Consider the following 24,631-nt stretch of genomic DNA (forward strand, 5'->3'; position numbering starts at 1 on the left):
AATATATTGGGGTAACTCTAATCAAACAACTGAAGGACCTATATGGCCAGAATTTCTTTGAAGAAATAAATTGGGGAAGAGATCAAGAAATGGAAAGATATCCCATGCTCATGGATTGGTAGTTTAACGTATTAGAAATGGCAATTTTACCAAAAGAAATCTACAGATTCAATGCAACTCCATCAAAATCAAAAGATAATTCTTCACAGACCTCGGAAGGACAATACTCAACTTCATATATGGAAAAACAAAAACCCAAGATAACTAAAATAATCCTGTATAATAAAGGAACTTCTGGAGATATCACCATCCTTAACTTCAAACTCTACCATAGGGCTATGCAATAAAAACAGTTTGGTATTAGCATAAAAACAGACATGTGGATCAATGGAATCTAATTGAAGACCCTGAAATAAATCCACACTCCTATGAACACCTGATTTTTGGCAAAGAAGCCAAAATTATACAATGGGAAAAAGAAAACATCTTCAGTAAATGGTGCTGGTGTAACTGGATGTCAATATGTAGAAGAATGAAAATAATTTCATATCTATTGCCCTGAATAAAACCCAAGTCCAAGTGGATCAAAGTCCTCAACATAAATTCAGTTGCACTGAAGCTGACAGAAGAGAAAGTGGGAAATAGCCTTGAACTCATTGGTACAAGAGAAAACTTTCTGAATATAACATCAGTAAGCACAGACATTGAGATCAACAATTAATAAATGGGACCTCCTGAAACCTAAAAGCTTCTGTGAGGCAAAGAACATTATCAATAAGACAAAATGGCAGCCTACAAAATGGGAAAAGATATTCACCAACCCCACATCTGACACAGGACTGATCTCCAAAATATATAAAGAACTTAAGAGACTAGACATCAAAATACAAAATGATCCCATTAAAAATGGGGTGTATACCCCTTCATGATAAAGGTTTTGGAGAGATCCGGGATAACAGGAACATACCTAAACATAATAAAAGCTATATACAGCAAACCAACAGCCAACATCAAACTAAATGGACACAAACTCAATGCGATTCCTCTAAAATCAGGAACAAGACAAGGCTGTCCACTCTCTTCATACCTTTTCAATATTGTGCTTGAAGTTCTAGATAGAGCAATACACAACAAAAAGAGATCAAGGGGATACAAATTCAAAAGGAACAGGTCAAACTTTCACTATTTGCAGATGATATGATAGTTTACATAAATGATCCAAAGAACTCTACCAGGGAACTCTGACAGCTGATTAACACCTTCAGTAAAGTGGCAGGCTACAAGATCAACTCAAGAAAATCAGTAGCCCTACTATATACAGAAGATAAAAGGGCTGAGAAAAAATCAGAGAAACATCACCCTTTATAATTGCCACAAACAACATAAAATACCTTGGGGTAACGCAACCAAACAAGTGAAAGATCTGTATCACAAGAACATTGAGTCTTTAAAGAAAGAAATTGAAGAAGACACAAAAAAATGGAACCATCACCCATGCTCTTGGATAGATAAGATCAATGTAGTGAAACTGGCAATCCTGCCAAAAGCAATCTACAGATTCAATGCAATCCCCATTAAAATCCCAAAACAATTTTTCACAGACCTTGAAAGAACACTTCTCAACTTTATATGGAAAAACAAAAGACCCACGATAGCCAAAACAACCCTACTCAACAAAGCAACTTATTTCAAGCTCTATTATAGAACTATAGTCCTGAAAACAGCTTGGTATTAGCACAAAAATAGACAGGTAGACCAATGGAATTGAAGACCCCGATACACATATGAACATCTGATCTTCGACAAAGAAGCTAAAAATACACAATAGAAAAAGAAAACATCTTTGCACAAATGGTGCTGGGATAACTGGATAATGGCATGTAGAAGACTGCAGATAGATCCATGTCCATCACCATGCACAAAACTTAAGTCCAAATGGATCAAAGACCTCAACATAAATCCAGTCACACTGAACCTCTTAGAAGAGAAAGTGGGATGTACTCTTGAACGAATTGGTACAGGAGACCTCTTCCTGAACATAACAGCAGTAGCACAGATACTGAGGTCAACAATTAATAAATGGAGCCTCCTGAAACTGAGAAGCTTCTGTAAGGCAAAGGACACAGTCAACAAGACAAAAAGGCAGCCCACAGAATGGGAAAAGATATTCACTAACCCCACATCTGACAGAGGGCTGATCTCCAAAATTTACAAAGAACTCAAGAAGCAAGTCTCCAAAACACCAAAAGATCCAATTAAAAAGTGGGATACAGAACTAAATAGAGAATTCTCAATAGAGGATGCTAAAATAGCTGAGAGACACTTAAGAAAGTGCTCAACATCCCCAGCCATCAAGGAAATGCAATTCAAAACAACTCTGAGATACCATCTTATTCCTGTCAGAATGGCTAAAATCAAAAACGCCAGTGACAGTTTATGCTGAAGGGGATGTGGAGAAAGGGGAACACTCCTCCACTGCTGGTGGGAGTGCCAACTCATACAGCCACTTTGGAAATCAGTATGGAGATTCGTCAGCAAAATAGGACTCAGCTTACCACAAGACCCAGAAAGTCCACTCTTAGGAATATACCCAAATGATTCACATTCATACAACAAGGACATCTGTTCCACTATGTTCATAGCAGCATTATTTGTAATAACCAGAACTTGGAAGCAACCTAGATGCCCCTCAACTGAAGAGTGGATAGAGAAAATGTGGTACATTTACACAATGGAGTACTGTTCAGCAGAGAAAAAACAATGGAATCTTGAAATTTGCAGGCAAATGGATGGCACTAGAAGAAACCATCCTGAGTGAGGTAACCCAGTCACAAAAAGAGAAACATGGCAAGTACTCTCTCATCTATGGATTTTAGACACAGATCAGGGGAGTGCCAGTTTACAATCCCAGTGCCAGAGAGTCTGGGAAACAGAACCTTCAACAAATGACTGATGGAAGCAGAGACAGATGCCCACAGCTAAACACTAAGCTGGACTCAAGGAAGCCAGTGTCAGAGAGGGAGGACTGATGAGCAAAGGGGCTAAGACTTGACTTGTTTAACCCACAGAAACAGCTGACCTGAACAAGGGGGAGCTCTCGAACCTCAGACTAATGGACAAGAGGCCAGCATGGGACTGATCCAGACGCCCTGAATGTGGCTTTCAATGAGGAGGAGGCCTAGGCAATCTATGGGGCCTTGGGTAGTAGATCAATATTTATCCCTGACATACAAATGGACTTTGGGTGCCCATCCCACAATGAGAGATGTTATCTCAGCCTGAACTCTTCGGGGAGGGCCTAGGCCCTGCCCTGGATGAAATGACAGATTATGGACACCCCTCATGGAGGGTCTCACTCTCCCTGGGGAAAGGAGTGGGGCTTGGGGGAGGGAGGATGGCAGTTTGGTGGGAAGGTGTGGGAGAAGGGGAGGGAGAAGGAGAAGGAGCTGGGATTGACATGTGAAGCAGCCTTGTTTCTAATTAATATTTAAAAAGAAAAAGACTTAAGAAAAAGAAAATATAAAGAAAACAAAAAATGGGGTGTATATTTAAACAGAGAATTCTCAACAGAAGAATCTCAAATGGCTGAGATACACTTAAAGAAGTGGTCAAAACTCTCTGCTATCAGGGAAACGCAAATCAAAACAACTTTGAGATACCTTCTTGCATCCATCAGAATGTCCAAGATCAAAAATGCTAATGACAGCTTATGCTGGAGAGGATGTGGAGAAAGGGGAACACTCCTACACTGCTGGTGGGAGTGCAAACTTGTACAGCTGCTTAGGTCAGTTTCTCAGAAAAGTGGGAATCAATCTACCTCATGATCCAGTGATACCACTCTTGGGTATATACCCAAAGGATGCTCAACCATGCCACACAGATACTTGTTCAACTACATTCATAGCAGCATTATTAATAATAGCCAGAACATGGAAACGACCTAAATGCCCCTTAACCAAAGAATGGATAGAGAAAATGTGGTATATCTATACAATGGAATATTAACATTGCAGAATAAAACAGCAACATCATGAAATTTGCCAGCAAATGGACAGATCTAGAAAAAAAAATCCTAGGTGAGGTAACCCAGACCCAGAAAGACATAGTGTGTACTCACTCATAAGTGGGTGTTAGATGTAAAGCAAAGGATCGCCAGACCACCACCCACAGCTCCAGAGATGCTACGTAACATAAAGGATCCTAAGGCAGATGCATGGATCTCCCTGGGAAGAGGAAATAGAGGAGATGTCCTGGGTGAACTGGGGGCAGGTGGGTAGAAAGAGAGGCTTGGAGCCAGCAGTGACTCCAGCAGTGAGAACTCTGATCGGCTCAAGTGTAGGGGCTGATACCGGATACTGAGGAAGATTAACCTACACAGGATAGGGATGTGCCATGATACTTTATTAGGGAGAAATCGCTTACATGAGAAGCCGAGAACCCGAGGAAAGCGCTCTGCTGCTCTCCGAGACTCGACCGGGAACCCCAAGAGAGAGCGAGTCCCCTTGCTCCCAGCTCTTTATTTCTCCATATCTTCTATGTACCTTGACCTCGCCCAAACAGGAATGGTCAGCGCTATGGGTACCTAAGGTCTCTCCCTACAGAGACGGGAACATGAGGGATCAGGTTGGTTGAGTTGGGGGCGGGATGGAGGGGGAGAATGATGAAAGAGATATCTTGATAGAAGCAAATTACAGAGATTCATAGCCTAGTACTGATCTGAACCCCGGGAATCCGGTTGAAGAGAGGGAGGAGGGATTAAATGAGCAAGGGGAGGGGGAGTGGTCAAGATCATGATGGGAAAATCCACAGAGACAGCTGACCTCAGCTTATGGTAACTCATGGACTCTGGAAGGACAGCTAGGGAGCCAGCATAGGACTGACCCAGGCCCTCTGTATCTGGGTGACAGTTGTATAGCTTTGTCTTTTGTGGGACCTCCTAGCAGTGGGACCAGGACCTGTCCCTGACGCATGGGCTGGCTCTTTGGAACCTATTCCCTATGGTGAGATGCTTTGTTCAGCCTTGATGAAGGGGGAAGGAGCTTGGTCCTGACTCAACTTAAGGAAGGCAAAGTCTCCATCGGAGTGGAGACAAAGGAGGAGTGGATGGGGGAGGAGGCAGGAGAGGAGGGAGGGAAAACTGTGCTTGGTGTGCAAAATAAAATAAAGTTAAAAAACACACACATAATTTTATAAACCTCAGTGTCATGCATGGCTGGTGATAGCACCGAAGGATAGAAAGTGTCTTTTCAAGTATTCTCGTCATATCCTCTCACTTTCTTTTTGTCCCCTTCCTTTCCGTCAAGAAACAAAGGCAAACGATGAATCAAAGAAATAAAAACAATATACAGAGCTGTGCTCAAAGGACACACTAATATGCCCTTCTGCCTTTTTGGGGGGGGTCCCTTTTGAGCAGAAACCTGGGCAGTATCCACGCTTTAACTTTCGCTTAAACTTCCCCAGCTTAGTCTTGCCTGTGTAGATCACGTCACGGTCACGTTTTCTGCCCAGTAACGATGTCCCTGGAACAGATATATCTATGCATATACTCAGTCCAGCAGATCCCGACTGGTGCACGGCCAGTGTCGGCCGCTAGGGGGCAGGCCCTGATGCCCGAGCCAGGACGGGGCGTGGGGGATGGCAGGAGGGGTTAACCCTTTGCAGTGAAGCCCTGGTGAGTCATCAAGCCACTGGCAGCCAGATTCCGGGTCTGGCGGCGCCGCTGTTGGGTGACGCTCGCGCTCGAAATCTGATGAGTTATTTGGAGATCCGGAGTTTGTTTGTTTGTTTTTTTCTCCCTTGGTCCATCAACAGCTTTGCAGAGAGCCCGCGCTCCAGGTAGGGTGGGGTCTAGACCCAGGCAGATCGGTGTTAGCCTTCTCAAGGCGCGATTCGCCTGGTTGCGGGAATAGCTCGCCTTCCCTAAGGCCTCGCCTCCGGAGCAGCCCCACCCCTAACCAGTCCAGTTCCCCGAATAGCCCACCCGACAGGACAGCCCCACCCTTAACCAGTCCAGTTCCCCGAATAGCCCACCCGACAGGACTAACCATCCCTGATCCCTGGTAGCACCGCTCCAGGTGGAAAACACGCAGCACCTAAGAAGCTCCGCCCCCAAGACCCAAGCTGGCCCCGCCCAGCGAAGCCCGGCCCCCAAGAAAACCCTTCGCCAGGACGGCCAGTATCCGTGATAGCCCCGCCCTCCACAGCCACGCCCCCGGAGGAGGTCCGGCTCCTAGGTAGACCTTCTTAAAGACTGCTCTCCTCTGGTCTGCAGCTGCTAGATTCTGCAGGCCCAGAGAACTTCTCAGCCTAAGTTTTTTTAAAGTCCTGGTGTGTTCTAGGGCGGGGCTTGGTGTTCGAGCACCTGGGCGACGCTGCGAGGGGACCCTTCAAGTGTCAGGAGGCTACCGGAACGCTGTTCCCGACCGTCGGTGTGTCTTCCACAGGTCTGTTTCCTTATTTTGAGATAATTTTAAAATCGGTACAGTTTTGTGGTTAACTCAGAACTGACTTGCCTCTGATTTTTGGAACTCGAGCCACGAATCTGATGGGGTGTGTGTGTGTGTGTGTGTGTGTGTGTGTGTGTGTGTGTGTGTGTGTGTGCAAGCACGTTTTAGTTGCAGAGTGGGGCGGCACCGGTCCTTTCAGGGACCAGAGGACCCTCTCGTGGTGGTTTTTGTTTGCCTGCTCTTCCTGCCAGACTAGGGGAAAGTGGGAGAACTTTCTTCTCGGACGAACTTAGCAAGACTTTGAACTCGAGGTTCCTGATAAACTCGAGGTCCACTTTCCTGGGAGCAGTTACATGAAGTGGTATGGGAAGTGGGGCGTGGTTGAAGCTTACACCGGCCGCACAGGGAGTGGTTGAAATGAGGGGCTCCGCACAGTTCTTAGTCAACCGTAGCCAGGGTGGGAATGGGTCATGCAGGCTCAGACCGGTTCAGTTGGGCCTGGCCTTGGCCATGAGATAAGGGGGCTGGCCTGTGAGGACAGGTGAGAGGAGTCTAGCAATGGGGCTGTCATTGACAATTGTTGAGAGCAGGAGGAGCAAAGGAGACACGAGGGGCCCGGGATGCTGATGTACTCAGGTTCTCCCTGGAAGCTTATTTGGGAAGGGAGCTCTGAAAACCCACGAGAAGAACCTGGGTAAAACAGTCAAGGAGGGAGCCGAGACAGGGTGAGTGCTGCCGTCCAGAATTGAGCCCTTCCTGGGACCCTCCTAGGGGGCACCTCAGGGAGGCACTGGGCATTTATCCGCAGTCCCCTCCAGCACCTGAAGCTGACTTAGGGTATCAGCTCGCAGCCATTGGAGAGCTGCCCCATCAGTGAGTGGATGAGCTACTCAGATGTGGGGACTGACCACCGGCTCTCACTGAGCTCCCGGAAATGAACCAGAGGGAGAGGGGCACTTTCGTGGCTCACTGTGCCTACACCTTGTGTAGTCTAATTTGTAAAAAAAACCAAAAAAAACAAAAAAACAAAACAAAAAAAACCAACAACAACAAAAACAGCTGAAACACTTGGAAGGAAGTGTTGGAGTGAACTCAGCTGCCATCGTATGGGCTTCAGAAGAATTTGAAAAGAACTGGCCAATATTGTGTGCATAGGGGCGCGGGGGCCGGGGGTAGGGGGTGCAGAGTTGATCATTTGGAAGTCATTTCCAACAGGATAAGTAAAGCTGTCAGAACTAATGGTTTCTGACGTGTCATGTGACCCTAGCTTCTGGCGGGTCATGGATCCTTTTGTCTGCCCAAATACAGAAAAACAGTAAGCCAACTCCTGCATTTGACCTGCCAAACCATTTAAGAACTTACGCCTCCCTGTCTACCTCAGGTGCTGTTCCCTTTGGCCCCGACTCTCCTGCTGCCCTGGCGTGCCTCTTACCAGTGTGTTCTTCCCACAGCATTTCAGGTCTCAGCTTCGAGAACACATTCTCACCGGGTCTTTGCCATCATTCAGTCTAAAGCAGTCTTCCAGATGGCATGGTCTGCGTCTCATCCCCACGCAGCACTGGAAATGGCAGCATTTTTATGAGCCTACTTATTTGTCACCTTCAGCCTTGTTATGTATCCGAGTCATGAAAGCGGGGCTCTGATAATTTTCAGACTGCCTGCAATTTATTCGCTTACATTTTTTTTGTTTCGGTTCGTTTGTTTTTACTGGTTCCTTGATCTGTTTTGAACCAACCTGAGTCTCTGCTTCCTCCGTAGCCACTGGCAGAACCATGGCAACGACCCCCGACGCCATCTTTGAGGCCCTCATGGACGGAGTGACCAGCTGGGATCTTCCCAAAGAATCCATTCCTAGTGAACTCCTTCTTACTGGGGAGACCGCCTTCCCGGTGATGGTGAATGACAAGGGACAGGTGCTCATTGCTGCCTCTTCCTATGGCCAAGGCCGTCTGGTGGTCCTATCCCATGAGGGCTACCTGCTGCATGCTGGCTTGGCCCCATTTCTTTTCAATGCAGTGAGGTGGCTCTGTCCCTCCCCAGAGGCTCCCATCCTGGTGCATCCCTCCTTGGCATCACTAGTTAACATCCTAAGTGACTCTGGTCTCGAGGCCCTGGTTGAGCCTGAACCTGGGGAGACTCTGGGTGTTTACTGCACTGATGCCTACAACGACACCTTGACTGACAGGCTGGTCCAGTTTGTGAAGCGCGGTGGGGGCTTGCTCATTGGGGGTCAGGCCTGGTACTGGGCCAGTGAACATGGCAATGACAAGGTGCTGTCCAGTTTCCCTGGGAACCAGGTGACAAGTGTGGCCGGAGTGTACTTCACAGATGTCTATGGGGATGTAGACAGGTTCAAGATCTCTAAGAAGGTACCCAAGATCCCGCTCCATATCAGGTGAGTGTGCCGCAACAACCCCTTATACAAAGTCTCTCTTTTAAATAGTGCTGACGTCCCTTCTTCAGTGAGTGTCCGTTTCAATGCAAGTGATCGCTTTTAGCTTTTACTCGGTTTTCTTTTCTTTCTTTCTTTCTTCTTCTTCTTTTTTTTTTTTTTTTTGTTTTACGAGACAAGGTTTCTCTGTATTGTTTTGGAGGCTGTCGTCCAGCCCAGCCTCGAACTCACAGAGATCCGCCTGCCTCTGCCTCCCGAGTGCTGGGATTAAAGGCGTGCACCACCACCGCCCGGCTTTACTCGGTTTTCTAACTGCTGCAAATGCATCAAGGCACAAGAACAGCCCGTCCTTGTAGCCTCTCTCTTCTGTGGGAAAGCAGTTATCCACTTAGGGGAAAAGTTGGCCCTGTTTGCCGTTGTTTCTTCACATGGAGTGCTTGAAACATGGACTGCTTATCGGGGTCCTAAATGAGTCAGAAAACAGTGGTGTGTCTATATGAGCATCTGCAGTTGGGCCTGGTCCTATGTTAGATGCTGGGAAATGCAGCAGAAATCAAAACAGACACTGTGTGCTGCCATGAAGTTTACACATCTTTGGAAAAATGAGCAGGTCAGCAAACCAACAGGATTGTGAATCCCATCAGATGTTGATAGGTGCCACAAGAAGGAATAAAAGGGCATGATGTGGGATTTAACAGTGAGGAGAGTAAAGCCTGTCTAACATCTTCAGGGAAGGTACATATATACATACATACATGCATGCATGCATGCATGCATACATACATACATACATACATCAAGTTTGCTTGGAATTCTACAGCATTTCACGCAGAAGAAATTTAGCATGTAGCACCCATAATTCAGGCGAGAGAGTATTAGAAAAACCATGTAGTACTGGACCTCAGCCCAAATAGCAGGACAGACTGAAGAAAATGGTGGCGTTGCTGAGGCCCAGGTATATTGGTCACCTTGTAGATGCTGGACCCAGAATCAGTCTTCCAAGCAGGAGTAAGATCCCAGGTGAGGGGGTCAGTCTGGTGTTAGCCGAGGTCCTGGAGAAGACATGGTGTTTAATGGAGGTAAAAGCCAAAAAGTCCACCAACCTCAGGACCTTCCTTCTTGCTTCACTAGATAAACAGCCTCTGTCTGCCCTGAGCTGCACTCACCATGGTTAGGCTATGGGAGACCGGTAAACACAACACAGAAGATAGTGAAGGATAAACAATGGCCATAAGTGCAACTGAGCAGGTGACCAGGGAAAGGAACCCCGTGGTTGGGGAACAGATGGCGGGATGCAGAGGAGAGGAGGAGATCCCTAAGAGGCCGCTGAAACAGGCCATGGAGAGCTGCTGCTGACCTGTCTAGGACTTTGTAGGGGAGCCACTGGGAAGAGGTGTAGCTGTGGTCTGGGGCAATGGACTGAATAGGAGCAAGAAATGAGAGGGAAAAAAAGGAATTGATGATCATAGTGATCAAAATGATGTCATTTACTGAGACTAGAGTGGATCTAGAGTTTAATTTTAGATTAGGAGGGGGGCTTGAGGTATTAATGACTAATTGTGCTTTTTCCGTCTGTAAAGGACTTACCATGGTGGATACCCAATTTCTGATTTTATATTTCTTATAAACCACGAAGCCTGGGTAGCCAGTCCAGGATTATGACAGTTTCTTCATGATGTCCCCAGCTACATGCTCCCCTCCCGGTCCTCATGTTATTGCTTTTTACCTTTTGTTACAAAACAGCCAGCACTCGCCAGGCTCTATAATTACACCCAGGCAATGGTTCCTGGAGTAGGCACACTAGCCGGGTCTATTGTTTTTTTTTTTTTTAACATAGAAGATAATCTATGTTCTTGCAGTCCTGACCATTAAATAGATCTCCGTTGATATCTTAGTGAATGAAACTTAATCAGGTGGTCAAATTTAATCACCAGAGGATCTGAGGATATGTTTTAATGGGCATCTCTGAAGAAATCAAAATCCTGCCCCAAGGGAGAAAGGGACTCAGTGTTGAGTGAGCAGATAGGGGTGCCCAGGGGCCTCAGCCCCTGAAAGGCTCATGGGGTGTTTCCCCACAAAGAGGTTGGGGGCCAGTGTGTTAACCAGGCACACAGAGGTAAATCTGATTTTCTCTGAGCTTTGACTCTACAGCTAACTGACAAGCTCAGGCCTGTGGGCCAGCCCCCTGTTTTTGTAAATACAATTTTACTGGAGCAAGGCCATGACCATCTATTCCCAAATTGCTTGTAGCTGCTTCTAAATTACAGTTGTCCTCTCATCGGAGACCACGAACTCCAGAGCATGACCTGGTCCTTTAAATATCTCTGGACATTAAGTCTCAGTAGGGTAGGTCTCTCAGTTGCCTTAACAAATTCTCCCTCTCAACAAAGGAAACCTGTTTTTCCTCATTTCCACCTAACACTTTCCGTGGTCTCTGCTGCTAAATCTGAAGTTTCCTGGTTTTATTTTATTTTTTTTAAGTGTCATTTCCTATGGAGCTTCAAGTATATGAGAGGGCAGTGCGCTATTCCTCCGGGCAAATGTAGTCCAACACACTAAGGATGGTCAACTCATGGTCAGTCTTGTTCATCTGCCACAAGAAACTGTAGTCAGCAGAGGGAAATGGCAGAATAGACGCCCTTCGACCTCACATGGTAAGAGCATGTGTTCTGAGAGCTTGGGCCCGCAAGCCCTGCAGCTCAGTCCCGGAAGGTCCAGGAGAAGGCACTGTGCACTGTGAGAGTCAGCTTCTACACTGGAAAGCAGGGAGGGCCTGGCTTCAGCAGGCCCATATCTGATAGAAGCACATAAGCGATAAACCAGCTTGCCTGTTTTTGCCGCCTCCCTAGCTCGGGGCTCTCAAATTCCATGGACAGCAGATTTCTATGAGCCTGTCTTATGGTCCTGGTATGGGAGTAGGGAGTTTTCCTTTGATCTACGGCTGCATCTCAAACGATCTTGAAACGAACAGCATGCATTGGTATATTTCATCTGCACTGCTGTGTTTCTCCACGGACAAGAACTCTTGAGAGCACAGCCACAGGGGTGTCACCACCCTTTCTACAATCATCACCAGGCTTCCTTACGGTTTGGTGTGCGAGGTTTTGAGTCACTCAGAGTGTTTCTTGTCTCAGAGCTGGTGTGAATGATTGCTCAGAGGACTCTGTTCCTTTTGCGGGATGTGTTTATTAGTACTAAGATCTTTGTCTGTAGACCTTCTGAGTGATCAGAACTAAGGAAGGATCAATAAGCACATCAGCCTTCAAACTGATGCTTCTCATTTGAATTGAGAACATTGGGGATTTTATTCGATATCTGTAGTCTCTTTTGGAAATCTGCTCTTCTCCCCCCCCCCATTTTATAAGACACCGACATAATAAACTACTTGCCTTACCTTAATATATACCCGACAGTTGCAAAATTTAAATGGCAATACTACCAACAGCAAAATGACTATGGACTTTGCTGACTGATAGGAACTCCAAGGAGTATTTGCTAGCGTTGCCGAGTTCACTTTGTAGGTTGGTTTCCTAAGGAGGGAGACAGAGAGATAGACATCTCCCCTTCGCAGGTTGGGTTTACCAAGAAGCTGACTCAAACAGACAATAGCATGTGGGAAGTTCCTTCAAAGCTGCTCCCAGTGGTGGAAAAGAAGGAAGAACGATGGGACCAGGGAGAAAGCAGACAGATAGCAACAAATATTTCTCAGCAGTGAACCACAGCAATAATTATTTCCTGTGCCTCTCGTCCTCATGGTGTATTTTCCTAGGGATATATTAAGCTAGATCAGTGTCCTCTGATGCCCTTTAGAACAGTTCCCTTTTTCTGTGCTTACGCAACTAGGTACCTAGAAATGTCCGGTCACTTGTTTATTTGCTTTTGTTATTTAACTTCTCACAATTGTGCCAAATAGTTCTGTAGCTCAAAAACAAAATTTCAAACCTATATAATTCTCTCCCTATATGCAATTCCTTTCTCCCCTCTATTACTTCTTCTTTCTTCCCTGCACCAGTTCTTCATGTGCATGAGCAAACATATACGTATGTATCAGTATCCTCTTTCCTTGAGAAAGCAGTGGTAACACACTATCTGTTTTTCTCTGCCGCTCAGTAGTATTCTGGATTATCAAGATGGGCGTGGCTACATAGCAGAACATCAAGATGCCCTGCATGTCCTACTGTGCTTCCAAGTGTAGATAACATGTAATCTATTCTTAAGTTCCTTAATGACAGACATTTAAATTTCCAGTATGATTTTTTTTCCAGTGCTTCTACTTTCACAGGTGGGCTCCAATATGTGTCTTTATAACCTCACAGTGTTCATGGAATTGGGATGGTAGGCTTGGTGGGGTGTGGGTGTGTAATTTAGTTAGCATTGCCATCTTACCCCTATTACGGATTGGATTCCTAAGGAGCTTACTCAGAGACAGAGATTGGCATGCAGAGCCCTCGTTAAGAAGCATCCTCAATGGGGGAAGAGAAAAAATAAGAAAGTAAACGATGAGGCAGTATTCAGTACATATTTTTTTACCAATATTGTCAATGCTAAGTGACACACGATAAGACATATTATCTGCAACAGAAGACTCTTTAATAGCGTATGGCATATGCTGCAGTTACAGAGTGAATAATTATGTGGCCATTTAAAAAATCATGTGTTCAGAGACCTCAAAAGGAAAGCAAAATACTCACGATACAATATTAAGACACACAATCAGTTCTGTTAAGATGATGCCAAACTCATGGAAATGGTACATATACAGATAGGAATGTGAACATGAAAAAAAATGGGTTAACAGGCTGTATATAACTGTGGGGTGAGTTGGTAATGATTATTTTCAACTATAAACATGCTAGACCCTCACCAAATTCCCTATAACTGCATTGAAATTGCGTTTTAAGTTAAATGTATCTTATTAAAGTTTTCCTAACAGTAGGAAAACGCTTCTGAAGTACCTTAGGACACCATCCTTTTACCTGGTGTAAAAGTAGTAAAGGCCTGAATTTTTGGCTCATGAAGGCTCTGACCTTGCCAGTGGATTAATCAGCTGATGGAATCATAATCTGATGGCCTTATGGGGAGGCCTTAAAACCTGGAACATGGGCCACAGCCATGGGAGTGAAACATTTAAGGTATTCCGTAGAAGGGCGTGTCTTGTTCCCTGCCTCTCTTTCTCTTGTGCTTTCTGCATCCAGTCCTCCGTGGGATGAGCAGGGTTGCTTCATGATCTTCTTCGTGCTTGGGTACTCTGTGTCAGTGACATCCCCAAAACAGTGGAGCCAGCTGACCTGAGCTGAAACCAAGAGCTGAAAGGAACTTTCTTTTTTTCAATTATTTTCTTAAGGTATTGTGTCATGATGACAGCAGGCTGGGTAACACAACTTATATTGAGTTTTCTTTTTTAAATTTGTTGTATGTATGTATGTACATGCATACATACATATATACATACATACATAGACTACAATATGAAGCCATGATGTATATACACCACATATTATATACATATGGGATGCTTAAGTCAAAAGAATTGGCATATTCATTATCTCACATATTCATCATTGCTTGTAGTGAGGACATTTACAACTTCCTCTTAGTGACTTTGAAATACATAGCAGTATCTATAATCATTACCATAGACAGACCACTAGAACCAACTCTTTCTGTCTGACCCAAACTTTTACCCTTCGGCTGATAAGGCTATGACTAGATAGTTTTAATCTGTTTAAGACAGTCCAAAGTGACATTTGAAAGCATTGATGCAAAAGGTGAAAGTTGCCACACAATCCAAGAATATATCACAATTTCTGTTCATATAAAATCCATATGTTTTCCATATACCTATATTGTTATATATGTCCATAGAAAATACAGAAACATTAAATTACTAGTTACTGTACATTTAGGCTGAGAGAGTATCCCTCCATGTAGAATGGGCTCCCAAAGTCCATTTGTATGCCAGGGATAAATACTGATCTACTATCAGAGGCCCCATAGATTGCCGAGGCCTCCTCACTGACACCCAAGTTCAGGGGGTCTGGGTCAGTCCTACAAAAGTATTTGACTTTTACTTAAAAATACATTGTTTTTAAAGTTGAAGTGATAAAATTATATCAAAATGACATAATGTCCTGTGACTCTAATAGTCAGGATAATAATCCCAGAAGACATTTTGACAAATAGGGGGTAGATCCTGTTTCAATGTGTAGTTTGATAATTCAGGGATTTTAGTATTTTTAAAATTAGTCTCCTAGAGGTCTAATTTTTACATTCCATTAAGCCTTTCTCTATACTATCTACTTACTGACTTACTATATAGTGTTAACAGATTTATTTAATCATCTCCTATTGTTTGATACATACTGTATCTAGAAAACATGTTTTTTAATTATTGAAATACAAAATCTTTTTTAAAAGTATTTTTAATGTTGACCACTTCTCAGTAAAAAAAATTAGTATGCACTCCTATAAGATTTAAGTAAGAATTTTTTAATTTATGTTTACACTGCTTATTTAGTGAGTGAGTATGTATGTGTTTGCACATGTATGTGTGTTGGGGGGTGTGCATGCTATGGTCAGAGGACTTTCAGGAGTTGGTTCTCCCCTTCCAGGAACTGAACTCAAGTCATCAGGCTTGGTGACAAGTGCCTTTACCCTCTGAACCATATCACCAGCCCTAAGTAAGAATTTCTAAAAGAGATATGGCTATATAAATCAAGTAGAAGTTAAAAATTTACTTGTAACATGTTCCTGTTTCTGAGCAAACCTGTGAAGAGTACAGTGTGATGTGTCTACAGTTTTATATCTAGTCTTACGTCTGAAGACTTACTCCAGGAAAGGCATAGGACGGGTGCTGTCTCTATCCAATATGCTAGCTTTTCCAGCTTTGTTTATATGCTTTGGTAATGTTTGAGACACAGAAAATTTGAGCCAGAATATTCACTTGGCTGACTAATGTCAAGAATTCTTGGTGGGGTTCATTTGGAGAATGTAGATTTTAATGTATATGAATAAGGTCGCTACCTCTCTTCATGTCTATGATAACCTCGATTATGAGAAGCACTAGTGTTCTGTGTATTGCTGAGCAAGAGCAGGCATGAACAATGATATGTGATTAACTGTGAGACCGTGAAAAAAAAGAATTATGTTGATAAGACACACATTGTTAAACCCCCAGATACTATTAGTAAAGAATGAATATCGGTGTGAACTATGCAATCTTTTTCTACCTCGTGGGCTAGAGTGAGTAACTCATTAGCTGAACACAGCCTCTCAGTCTCTTTCATCTTCTTCCCAGGTGTTGGGAGGAGCTCGGGTATGACCAGGAGCAGCTTCTGGATGGCATCTCTAAATTGAACATCAAGACTGGAGGTGTCCCCTCACAGCTGTTGGTGCATGGGTCCCTGGCCTTCCCCCTGGGCCTCGATACCTCCCTCCACTGCTTCCTAGCAGCTGCCCGCTATGGCCGTGGTCGTGTGGTACTGGCGGCCCATGAGTCCCTGCTCTGTGCTCCTGAGATGGAGCCCTTTTTGTTTAATGCTGTACGTTGGTTGGCCGGAGAACAGAAAGGCAATATTGGGGTGAATGAAAGTCTCAGGAATCTGCATTCTCTATTGTCGGATCATGGCTTGAATTGCAGCCTGGAGTCCCATTTGACTAGTGATATGTGTGTCTACTGCTGTAAGGCTTATAGTGACCAGGAGGCCAAGAAAATACAGGAGTTTGTTGCTGAGGGTGGGGGTTTGCTCATTGGTGGTCAGGCCTGGTGGTGGGCTTCCCAGAACACGGGCAGCTCTGCTTTGGCTGCGTTCCCTGGGAATGTCATCCTCAACACCTTTGGCCTCAGCATCCTGCCCCAGACCCTCGGGTCAGGCTGTTTCCCTGTTCTTCCTACAGAGATAAAGGACTACCACTTTCGAAGGGCTCTCTCTAAGTTTCAGGCTATGATGAACCACCAGGGTGGGGACTTAGAAAAGGAGCATTTGGTAAGGTTGGGAGTAGATGCTGCAGGCTTCCTGCAGATTCCTGCACAGGGAGTTCCTGCTTATATGTCTCTGCACCGGCTCCTGAGGAAGATGCTGCGACAGGCAGGCATCCCAGCTGTGAGCAAGAAAAACCCAGTTTCCAGTACCTCCTGTGAGGCAGCAATTCTCCATCTGGCCACAGAGCTGGCACATTCTGGGACGACCGATTCCTCCCAGCTAACCCAGGACCTTGGCTCTCAGATCTGCTCCTCCAATCTCCACCCCTCAGAGCATCCCATCACAGTGGAGATCAATGGAACCAATTCAGGTATAGAGTGGGAAGAGAATGCTTAGAGCATCCTTGGCCTGGGAGAGGGTGGGTTTGGAAGAGTTTCCAGAACCTGGAAGGTTCTTATCCTCAGAATGGATAGCTCCATGCTTAGATACTTCCAAGACAATGAGAGCTGAGATTGTGCCTAATTAAGGCCAAGGAAGAAAGGGTACAAGAAGTGTGGATGGAAGACTTGGAATCCACGGGGGAAAGGTTGCATCTGTGGGAGGCTCCAGGTAGAGTCAGGCTGTGTGGGAACACGGAGCTCAGCCTTTTCTCTTGACTTGTCAGGTAATAGTGATGCCTGGATGAGCACTGGCCTCTACCTTCTGGAAGGACAGAGTGCAGAGGTCTCTCTCTCTGAAGACACTGCCTCGGCTGGCCTAAAGGTAAGGCTAGACCCCTGGAGCCATCGCGTCCCCAAATATGGCCAAGACTCTCCCACACCACAGGGCTGTTTACATCTCCTACTGAGTTTACCCAGCAGAAGCCCAGGGGAGGGTTATTCTGCCCCTCTTGTACATGTAAAAGCACAAAGCCCAAGCTACTAGCCAAGCTCATCCCTAAGCCTGATTTCCACGTGTGACAATGTTACTCACTTAGACGGATGAAGGAAGAGTGACCTTGCGAACCAGCACTCCCCAGTTTTCCTGGTAGTAGAAGCCCATTCGACCTCTTCACCTTGACACCCGAAGGGTGCACTTAAACCCATTACCTGCACCACGACAAAATACAACCTCCAAGCAGAATTCAAATCCTTCTGCCCTCTCAGTCCTGAGCGCCAATTCCTACTACCGTTAGGGGCCCTTACATCAGCATTCTGGGATATCAGATGTATCTGCTTCGGCCTGACAAAAGCAAAAAGGCAGCCCCACGGAACTTGTAAGAGTGAGCTGGGCAGTGAGGGGAGCAGATGAGTTCTCTGCCTCCTGGCCCGACTCTGTAGCGTCTGGCCCGACCTGTGTCTGCTCACAATGGGTAGATGGGATGCCCTGCCGCCTCGTGGAAACTATCAGACCCACCCTGCTGTTTAAGTCTGATTTAAGAGCCCAAGATTCTGCCTGGTTGGGGGACTCCATGAAGCCCTCATCAGTTACGCTTAGCAACTAGCCCGCTCACACCGAATGGAAATACACTGTTGGACCGTGTTACATCCCTAACAAATACTTAAAAAATACTTTAGAGTGCCGCAGATTCATAGACTGCATGCACCCTTCGCAGAAAAGGAAAGCTAGGGTCTCATATGTAAGCACCACCACCCATCGGCCCCTAATGAAACTCTACATGCTTCTTGAGGGCTCCAGTTCCCTTCATGCGGTACAATCGTCTGTCCAGGTGCAGATCGGATGTCACACTGATGACCTAAGCGAGGCAAAGAGGCTGTGTCGAGCACCTGTGGTAACATATAAGTGCTGTATGGACAGAACCCAACGGTCAGTCTCCTGCCTCTGGGGTGGCCTCCTGTACATCATCGTGCCCCAGGGCTGTCAGCTTGGCCCTGTCTCTGTTACCATCAGGAACGCAGTGCCTGCCCCGTACTACAAGCTCGGTGAGTGGACTAGGCACTGGGGGAATTGGGCTGCAGGTGCCTCGGTGACTAATGGGGCTGTTATTGAAGAGGGGGAACAGCAAGGATCGACAGGGGGGGAAAGGGGGTCAGAACTATTCAGCATGAGTCCGCAGGCAGGAAGTAGGATCACCCTGCGTCTGTGAAGACTCTGGGTACAATGGAGGGGGCCTCTAACAGTTTGTCCCTTCACCGACAGCCTATGACAGCAGCTTGTTGTTTCTGGACTTTCCTTCTGCAATTCCACCCCTCTGTCTGTCTGTCTCTGTCTCTCTGTTCAAAGAGAAACGCTGTGCATTTCCAGGTAAGACATCCCTGGAGGAGTGGAAGAGCTGTATCCAGGATAACATGGGCCCCTGGGGAGAGCTGGCTACAGACAACATCATCCTGACGGTACCCACTGAAAACCTCAAAGCTCTGGAGGACCCGGAGCCTCTGCTCCAGCTCTGGGATGAGATGATGCAGGCCATAGCCAGGCTGGCAGCCCAGCCCTTCCCTTTCCAAAGGCCCGAGAGAATTGTGGCTGACGTGCAGATCTCAGCTGGTGAGTGCTCCAGGGGAGTGCTCCCAGTGAGCAAACTCCATCTTGCTATTGGTTTTTACCTTTCTTGGAGTGCCCAGGAATTGTAAAGCATAATTGTGTTATTGAAACGCAAGGGGTGGGGGAAGGGCATAACAGCGTGGACCATGATGGGAGTGAAATAAGTTTAACCAATAAGAGGCCAATCGTTGACATCCTACAAGATGCCGTCTCTTAAGACAGTAAGTGGTTATGCCCAGAAACCTGGTGCTGGGAGGCCCCCAACGTCTGCCAAGTCCTTTGCAAAAAGAATGTTCAAAACGGACTGCTTTCTTCAGACATAAGTCATAACCGAAAATGAAGGGGGAGGGTGGAAAAGGAAGTTTGAGGTAGGTATGTGTAGGAGTGAACCCCACAAAGCTACCCGCCCAACAGGGCGGGGTCAAGGTAGAGATAAAAGGTAGTGAAAGGAAAAGGGGCCTCTCTCTTTTTTTCTGGAAGCCAGCCAAGCTTCTAACTCCTGGTATGTGCGACTCTCTCTCTCTCCCTGATAAATAAATATATTGCTTTTCCCTATATAGCCTCGAGTATCGTTATCCACGTCCCCTCTCCCTACTATTGACATAAAAGGATAGTTTACCCCTGTTAGTGTAATTTGCAATTATTTAGGGTTGGAACTGGAAGGAGGTGTTCAGATTTAGGCATCCCTGTCAGATAAGTTTAGAATTTAGGTGGAATGGATATGTTTAGTTTAGGATAAGTAGATCATAACTTAATTATCACCCTCTATGTATATATGTTGTATATGTTTGAGTTTGTATCAAATTTAAATCTTCTATTTAGACTAAAAGGGGAATTGTAGGAGTGAACCCCACAAAGCTACCCGCCCAACAGGGCGGGGTCAAGGTAGAGATAAAAGGTAGTGAAAGGAAAAGGGGCCTCTCTCTTTTCTCCTGGAAGCCAGCCAAGCTTCTAACTCCTGGTATGTGCGACTCTCTCTCTCTCCCTGATAAATAAATATATTGCTTTTCCCTATATAGCCTCGAGTATCGTTATAGGTATGGATACCATGCACTTCGCAGAGAAGATATAAGTAAATGCAGGGAAAGGTTCAGAGTCCTGCTCCCCACATAGGAAAGCTGAATTTTTATCGACAAAACTGTCTCTATTATATCACATAAATCTGGTTAACAATGCGGATTTTGGGGGCGGGGGAACTGACATTGCCCTAACTTCTCCGGTCCAGGGTATCATTGCGTCCCAGCAAGGATGGTTCTGTACAGTATCTCCCCACCCCGCAGAGCCAGAGTAAGCACGAGGCCAGGGAGAACCTTGGGAAGGGGTCAATTACTGTAGGAAAGCCAGGTGCTTTCCAAACGGCACAGACATCCTGGAATCACTGGACACAACCAGGACCGTGAAGGAAATCTCAACAGCGGAAGGAGGGAGGTAAGCTTCATGCCCCATCTCTCTCTTTGCGACCCCAGGCTGGATGCATTCAGGATACCCCATCATGTGCCACCTGGAGTCTGTGCAGGAGCTCACCAGTTTGACAGCCATGAAAAGTGAGGGGCTGTGGGGACCCATCCATGAGCTGGGCCACAATCAGCAGCGCCACGGCTGGGAGTTCCCTCCGCACACCACCGAGGCCACCTGCAATCTCTGGTCAGTCTATGTGCACGAGACAGTTCTGGGGATTCCCAGGGCTCGGGCCCACCCTGCACTGAAGCCTGAGGAACGAGAGAAGAGGATCAAAGAGCATCTTCAGAAGGGAGCACCCCTGGACAACTGGAATGTCTGGACAGCACTGGAGACATACCTGCAGGTACTGAGCGCAAATTTGGGGAGGTAGCGCTGACATTGCTCCTCGGTCATGTAGTATCTTGCCTTCAGCTCTCCAAATTCTACATGAACCCCCCAAAACCTGGGACCGCCACCAACACCCCTGAATGTGGGTCACTAGTGGCACCCCTCAGCTTATGTATTTGTATCATAACAGTGACTCCTCTCCCACTTTCAGACCCAGGGTTTTGGAGTATGCAATGAAATGGAAAGAAATTACAGGGCACATTTTTCTGTACCATCCCAAACTCTTGATGTTGAGGGAAGGATCTCAGTCATACTCGTGACTCCTCCTCTCACCGGCTCCGCCCTTCATCCCTAATAACTGTTCCATAACAGCCATTGGTTTTTATGTATTAAATTAAAAACAATCTTATCTTACATACCAATCCCTGTTCCCTCTCCCTCCCACCCCCCACCATCTCCCCATCCCACCCCCCATCCACTCCTCAGAGAGGGTGAGGCCTCCTGTGGGGGATCATCAAAGTCTGTCTCATCATTTGGGGCAGGACTGAGGCCCTCCCCCATGTACCTAGGCTGACAGAGTAACCCTCCATAGGGAATGGGCTCCAAAAACCTAGTTCATGGGCAAGGGATAAATACTGGTTCCACTGCCAGGGCACCCCATAGACTGCCCAAGCCCCCCAACTGACACCCACATCCAGGGGGCCTGGTTCAGTCTTATGCAGGTTCTCCAGCTGTCAGACTGGGGTCCATGAGCTCCCACCTGCTCGGGTCAGCCATTTCTGTGGATTTTCCCCAGCAGAATAGCCATTGGTTGCTTATATTTGCTTTCCTCATCTTTATGGGTTGAATGACTATTGCCAGGGCCTCTTATAATGTCAGGGGCATGTCTATATGGCAGCTGCATTACAAGTAGGTGTTGTAGGAAAAAAATCTACTATCAAGGCCAGGTACTGGTGGTGCACGCCTTTAATCCCAGCACTCGGGAGGCAGAGGCAGGCAGAGCTCTGTGAGTCTGAGGCCAGCCTGGTCGACAGAGTGAGTTCCAGGACAGCCTCCAAAACAATACAGAGAAACCCTGTCTTGAAAAACCAAAACCAAAACCAAAACCAAAACAAAATCTACTAACAAGATTCCCAGGCATTCACGAGAAGCAGAAGCAGTGTTTGAATGAATAATGACCAGCCAATAAGCAATGAAGCGATGAAGTTAGAAAACTCAGTCCATTTTCTGTAGATAGCATCTATCCCTGTCCCCTCCCCAAAAAACATGCTTCCAACTTTCATGGTCCGTCATCAAAGCTCCTGGTCACACCAGACCTTTTGCTCTCTAATGCAACTCTGTGCAGAGGGCTTACATAGCTCACTTGTCACAGAGGTTCATGAGCCCTGTTAAGAATTTAACCAGCTTGTTCAAAATCACCCACTTAAATGACGAATCTCAGACTTAGAATCAGGAGTTAACAGCAACCCCTGGCATCTTAGACTGCTACACTCCAATTTTTTTCCTCCCTTCCCTGATTTTGGAGAGTGGATGAGATATGGTCTCAGTCAGTGAGCAACTCAACCCAGTCAACACGTTAAAGCTAGTAATAGTAACTGTCTTGTATTGAGTGACTCTTGGCACACTAGTGCTCTGTAGGGCATCTTTACTGGGTCGAGGGGGTAGAGTTTGATTGCTGAGAGCTGCTGTGATCCAGTAATGTAGAATTTGTTTGGGGACACAGGACTAGAGGTGGGACAAACCCTGAGTTTGAGGCTGATGGGAAGCAGTCCCTGACATCGAGATATACCCATGACCACAGACACAGGCAGCAGTCATGTTTGCAAACTCAACACCATATTCTTCCCATTCTTTCTCCTTCCAGCTCCAGGAGGCCTTTGGGTGGGAGCCATTCATCCACCTCTTTGCTGAGTACCAAACCCTCAGTAGCATCCCTGAAGACAATGAGAACAAGATGAACACATGGGTGAAATTGTTCTCTGAAACGGTGCAGAAGAACCTGGTCCCTTTCTTTGAAGCCTGGGGCTGGCCTGTCCAGGAGGATGTGGCTGACAGCCTGAGCAGCCTTCCTTGCTGGCAGGATCATCCCCTGAAAGTGTACATGAGTGCATGAGTATGGAGAAGAAAGGATGTGGAGAAGGGAGCGGTAGGGCAGGGTGGGTGGGATGGGGTGGGGTGGGAAGGACCACACTGCCAGCTTCACCATTGTGTTCTGGCTTGAGACACTCACTGCCTTAACTGTTTTTCTCAGCCTTTGCCTTTAAAATGTACTTTGGGTTGTTGTAAATATCATGCCAGGCTTCCTTTAGAGCCCAGAGTTCCTTGTAATAATGAACCTAGAAAATGTCCCTTTTCACATCCCATCAGACCATCCCTCAACTCAGGGACCATTCCCTTCAGTATTTGTCAGGTGCTTTGCACGTGAAAAGCATTAAGGAAATACTTGCTCTGTGAAAGAACACCAAGGTCTCCTGACACAGATGAAACAATCCGCCCATTGTCCCAGGAACTCTGCACAGCATGTTCTGAATTGCATGGATGGTATTCCAGCATTCTTCCAAGGCGGATACAGTTAACATCACCTCATTACACAGGAGAAAATGACGTGGACATTAAGAAACTTCTGCAGTCAAAACCAAATCGAGGAAGTACCAGGGTTTGGCAGATGTCTGTAACAATGATACACTGTAGAGCTTGTCCTCAACGGATTTATAATTTCAATAAAAATTTGCCCAAAAGAGATGAAAGTTTAATGATCTCTTATTTTTTCCCCTATGCTCATTATAGCATTTTGACTAAATGTCAGATTGAATCTGTAAATGGTTTTGGCATCTGATTTTCTCTTTTCCTCAGCATAGACTCTCATTTGCCTTAGGGGGACCCAGCCTTGGGAAGGCATTTGAACCAAGGCATTTTCAGTTTCAAACTGGTGGAATTCTTAATTGTGATGGGAGGAAGGGATGAGTATAAGGATAATACTGGAATTAGCAGGTTACTGAGGAGACAAAACTAAAACCTAAGCTTGTACACATGATCTCTATGTAGGACCTGGAGCCCTTCTCAGTCTTCAGACAAATTCTGGCTTGGCCTCTTGTTTTAATGTTCATGGTTTTTTTTTGTCTGTGGCTACAACATCTACAGATTACTCTTGGATGCATAAAAACCAATTTTCTGCCCACAGTTTTCCTATTCTAAGTTTAGAAACCTTATTAGGAGAAAAATATTCAAGAATAGTAAACTAAGACAAATTCTCAGGGAGAGCAAAGTTTGCTTCATGGAAAGCAAAAAGTCACAGTTATACAAGTGATGAAAGAAGAGAGTATCCCTTTCACGTGCTAAGGATAAATTGAGAAAGAAGGAATTCTGTGGGGTGGTTAGAATTAAAACCGTAAACTCTATCAAGCCCCGGTCTAAAGAGCATAACTGAGTGAGAAGGATTGCAGACAGATGAGGGAAGAAAACCCTTCACCCTGAGGAGCAAAGATCATACACTGAGGTACAGGCCCTCAGCAATCACTTAAAATGGCACATTACATCTGCCCAAGAGGGCCTTACATACTGCCAGCCCAGAGGAGCAACTGGACTAGTTCCATTTAAGAAGT

The 24,631-nt window shown here is 45.9% G+C and overlaps 1 protein-coding gene across 2 annotated transcripts; it reads left to right on the forward strand.

Moving 5' to 3' along the window:
* Positions 1 to 5,691: 5,691 nt before the first annotated feature.
* On the forward strand, positions 5,692 to 23,769 carry LOC101839603 (TRPM8 channel-associated factor 2). 2 transcript variants are annotated; one of them, XM_040740442.1, is made up of 10 exons: positions 5,692 to 5,835; positions 6,064 to 6,233; positions 6,339 to 6,443; positions 8,205 to 8,841; positions 16,136 to 17,130; positions 17,425 to 17,522; positions 18,469 to 18,682; positions 19,005 to 19,244; positions 20,708 to 21,045; positions 22,894 to 23,769. In XM_040740442.1, exons 1-10 carry the CDS (start codon positions 5,750 to 5,752, stop codon positions 23,140 to 23,142), a joined length of 3,132 nt encoding a protein of 1,043 aa, XP_040596376.1. In that variant the 5' UTR covers positions 5,692 to 5,749; the 3' UTR covers positions 23,143 to 23,769. The 2 variants fall into 2 exon arrangements, with proteins under 2 accessions (XP_040596376.1, XP_040596377.1); XM_040740443.1 differs by lacking the exon at positions 6,064 to 6,233 and having other exon boundaries at positions 5,713 to 5,835.
* Positions 23,770 to 24,631: the final 862 nt, after the last annotated feature.

Source organism: Mesocricetus auratus, unplaced genomic scaffold (assembly GCF_017639785.1).
Source record: "Mesocricetus auratus isolate SY011 unplaced genomic scaffold, BCM_Maur_2.0 Super-Scaffold_100694, whole genome shotgun sequence".
Lineage (NCBI taxonomy): Eukaryota > Metazoa > Chordata > Mammalia > Rodentia > Cricetidae > Mesocricetus > Mesocricetus auratus.

Excerpts from the sequence above, each read along its gene's own strand:
- LOC101839603 (XM_040740442.1), top strand. The coding sequence starts at position 5,750 with ATGAGTTATTTGGAGATCCGGAGTTTGTTTGTTTGTTTTTTTCTCCCT. Across the intron at positions 6,444-8,204 it reads CGTCGGTGTGTCTTCCACAG|CCACTGGCAGAACCATGGCA; the intron begins GTCTGTTTCCTT and ends CTTCCTCCGTAG. Across the intron at positions 8,842-16,135 it reads AAGATCCCGCTCCATATCAG|GTGTTGGGAGGAGCTCGGGT; the intron begins GTGAGTGTGCCG and ends TCTTCTTCCCAG.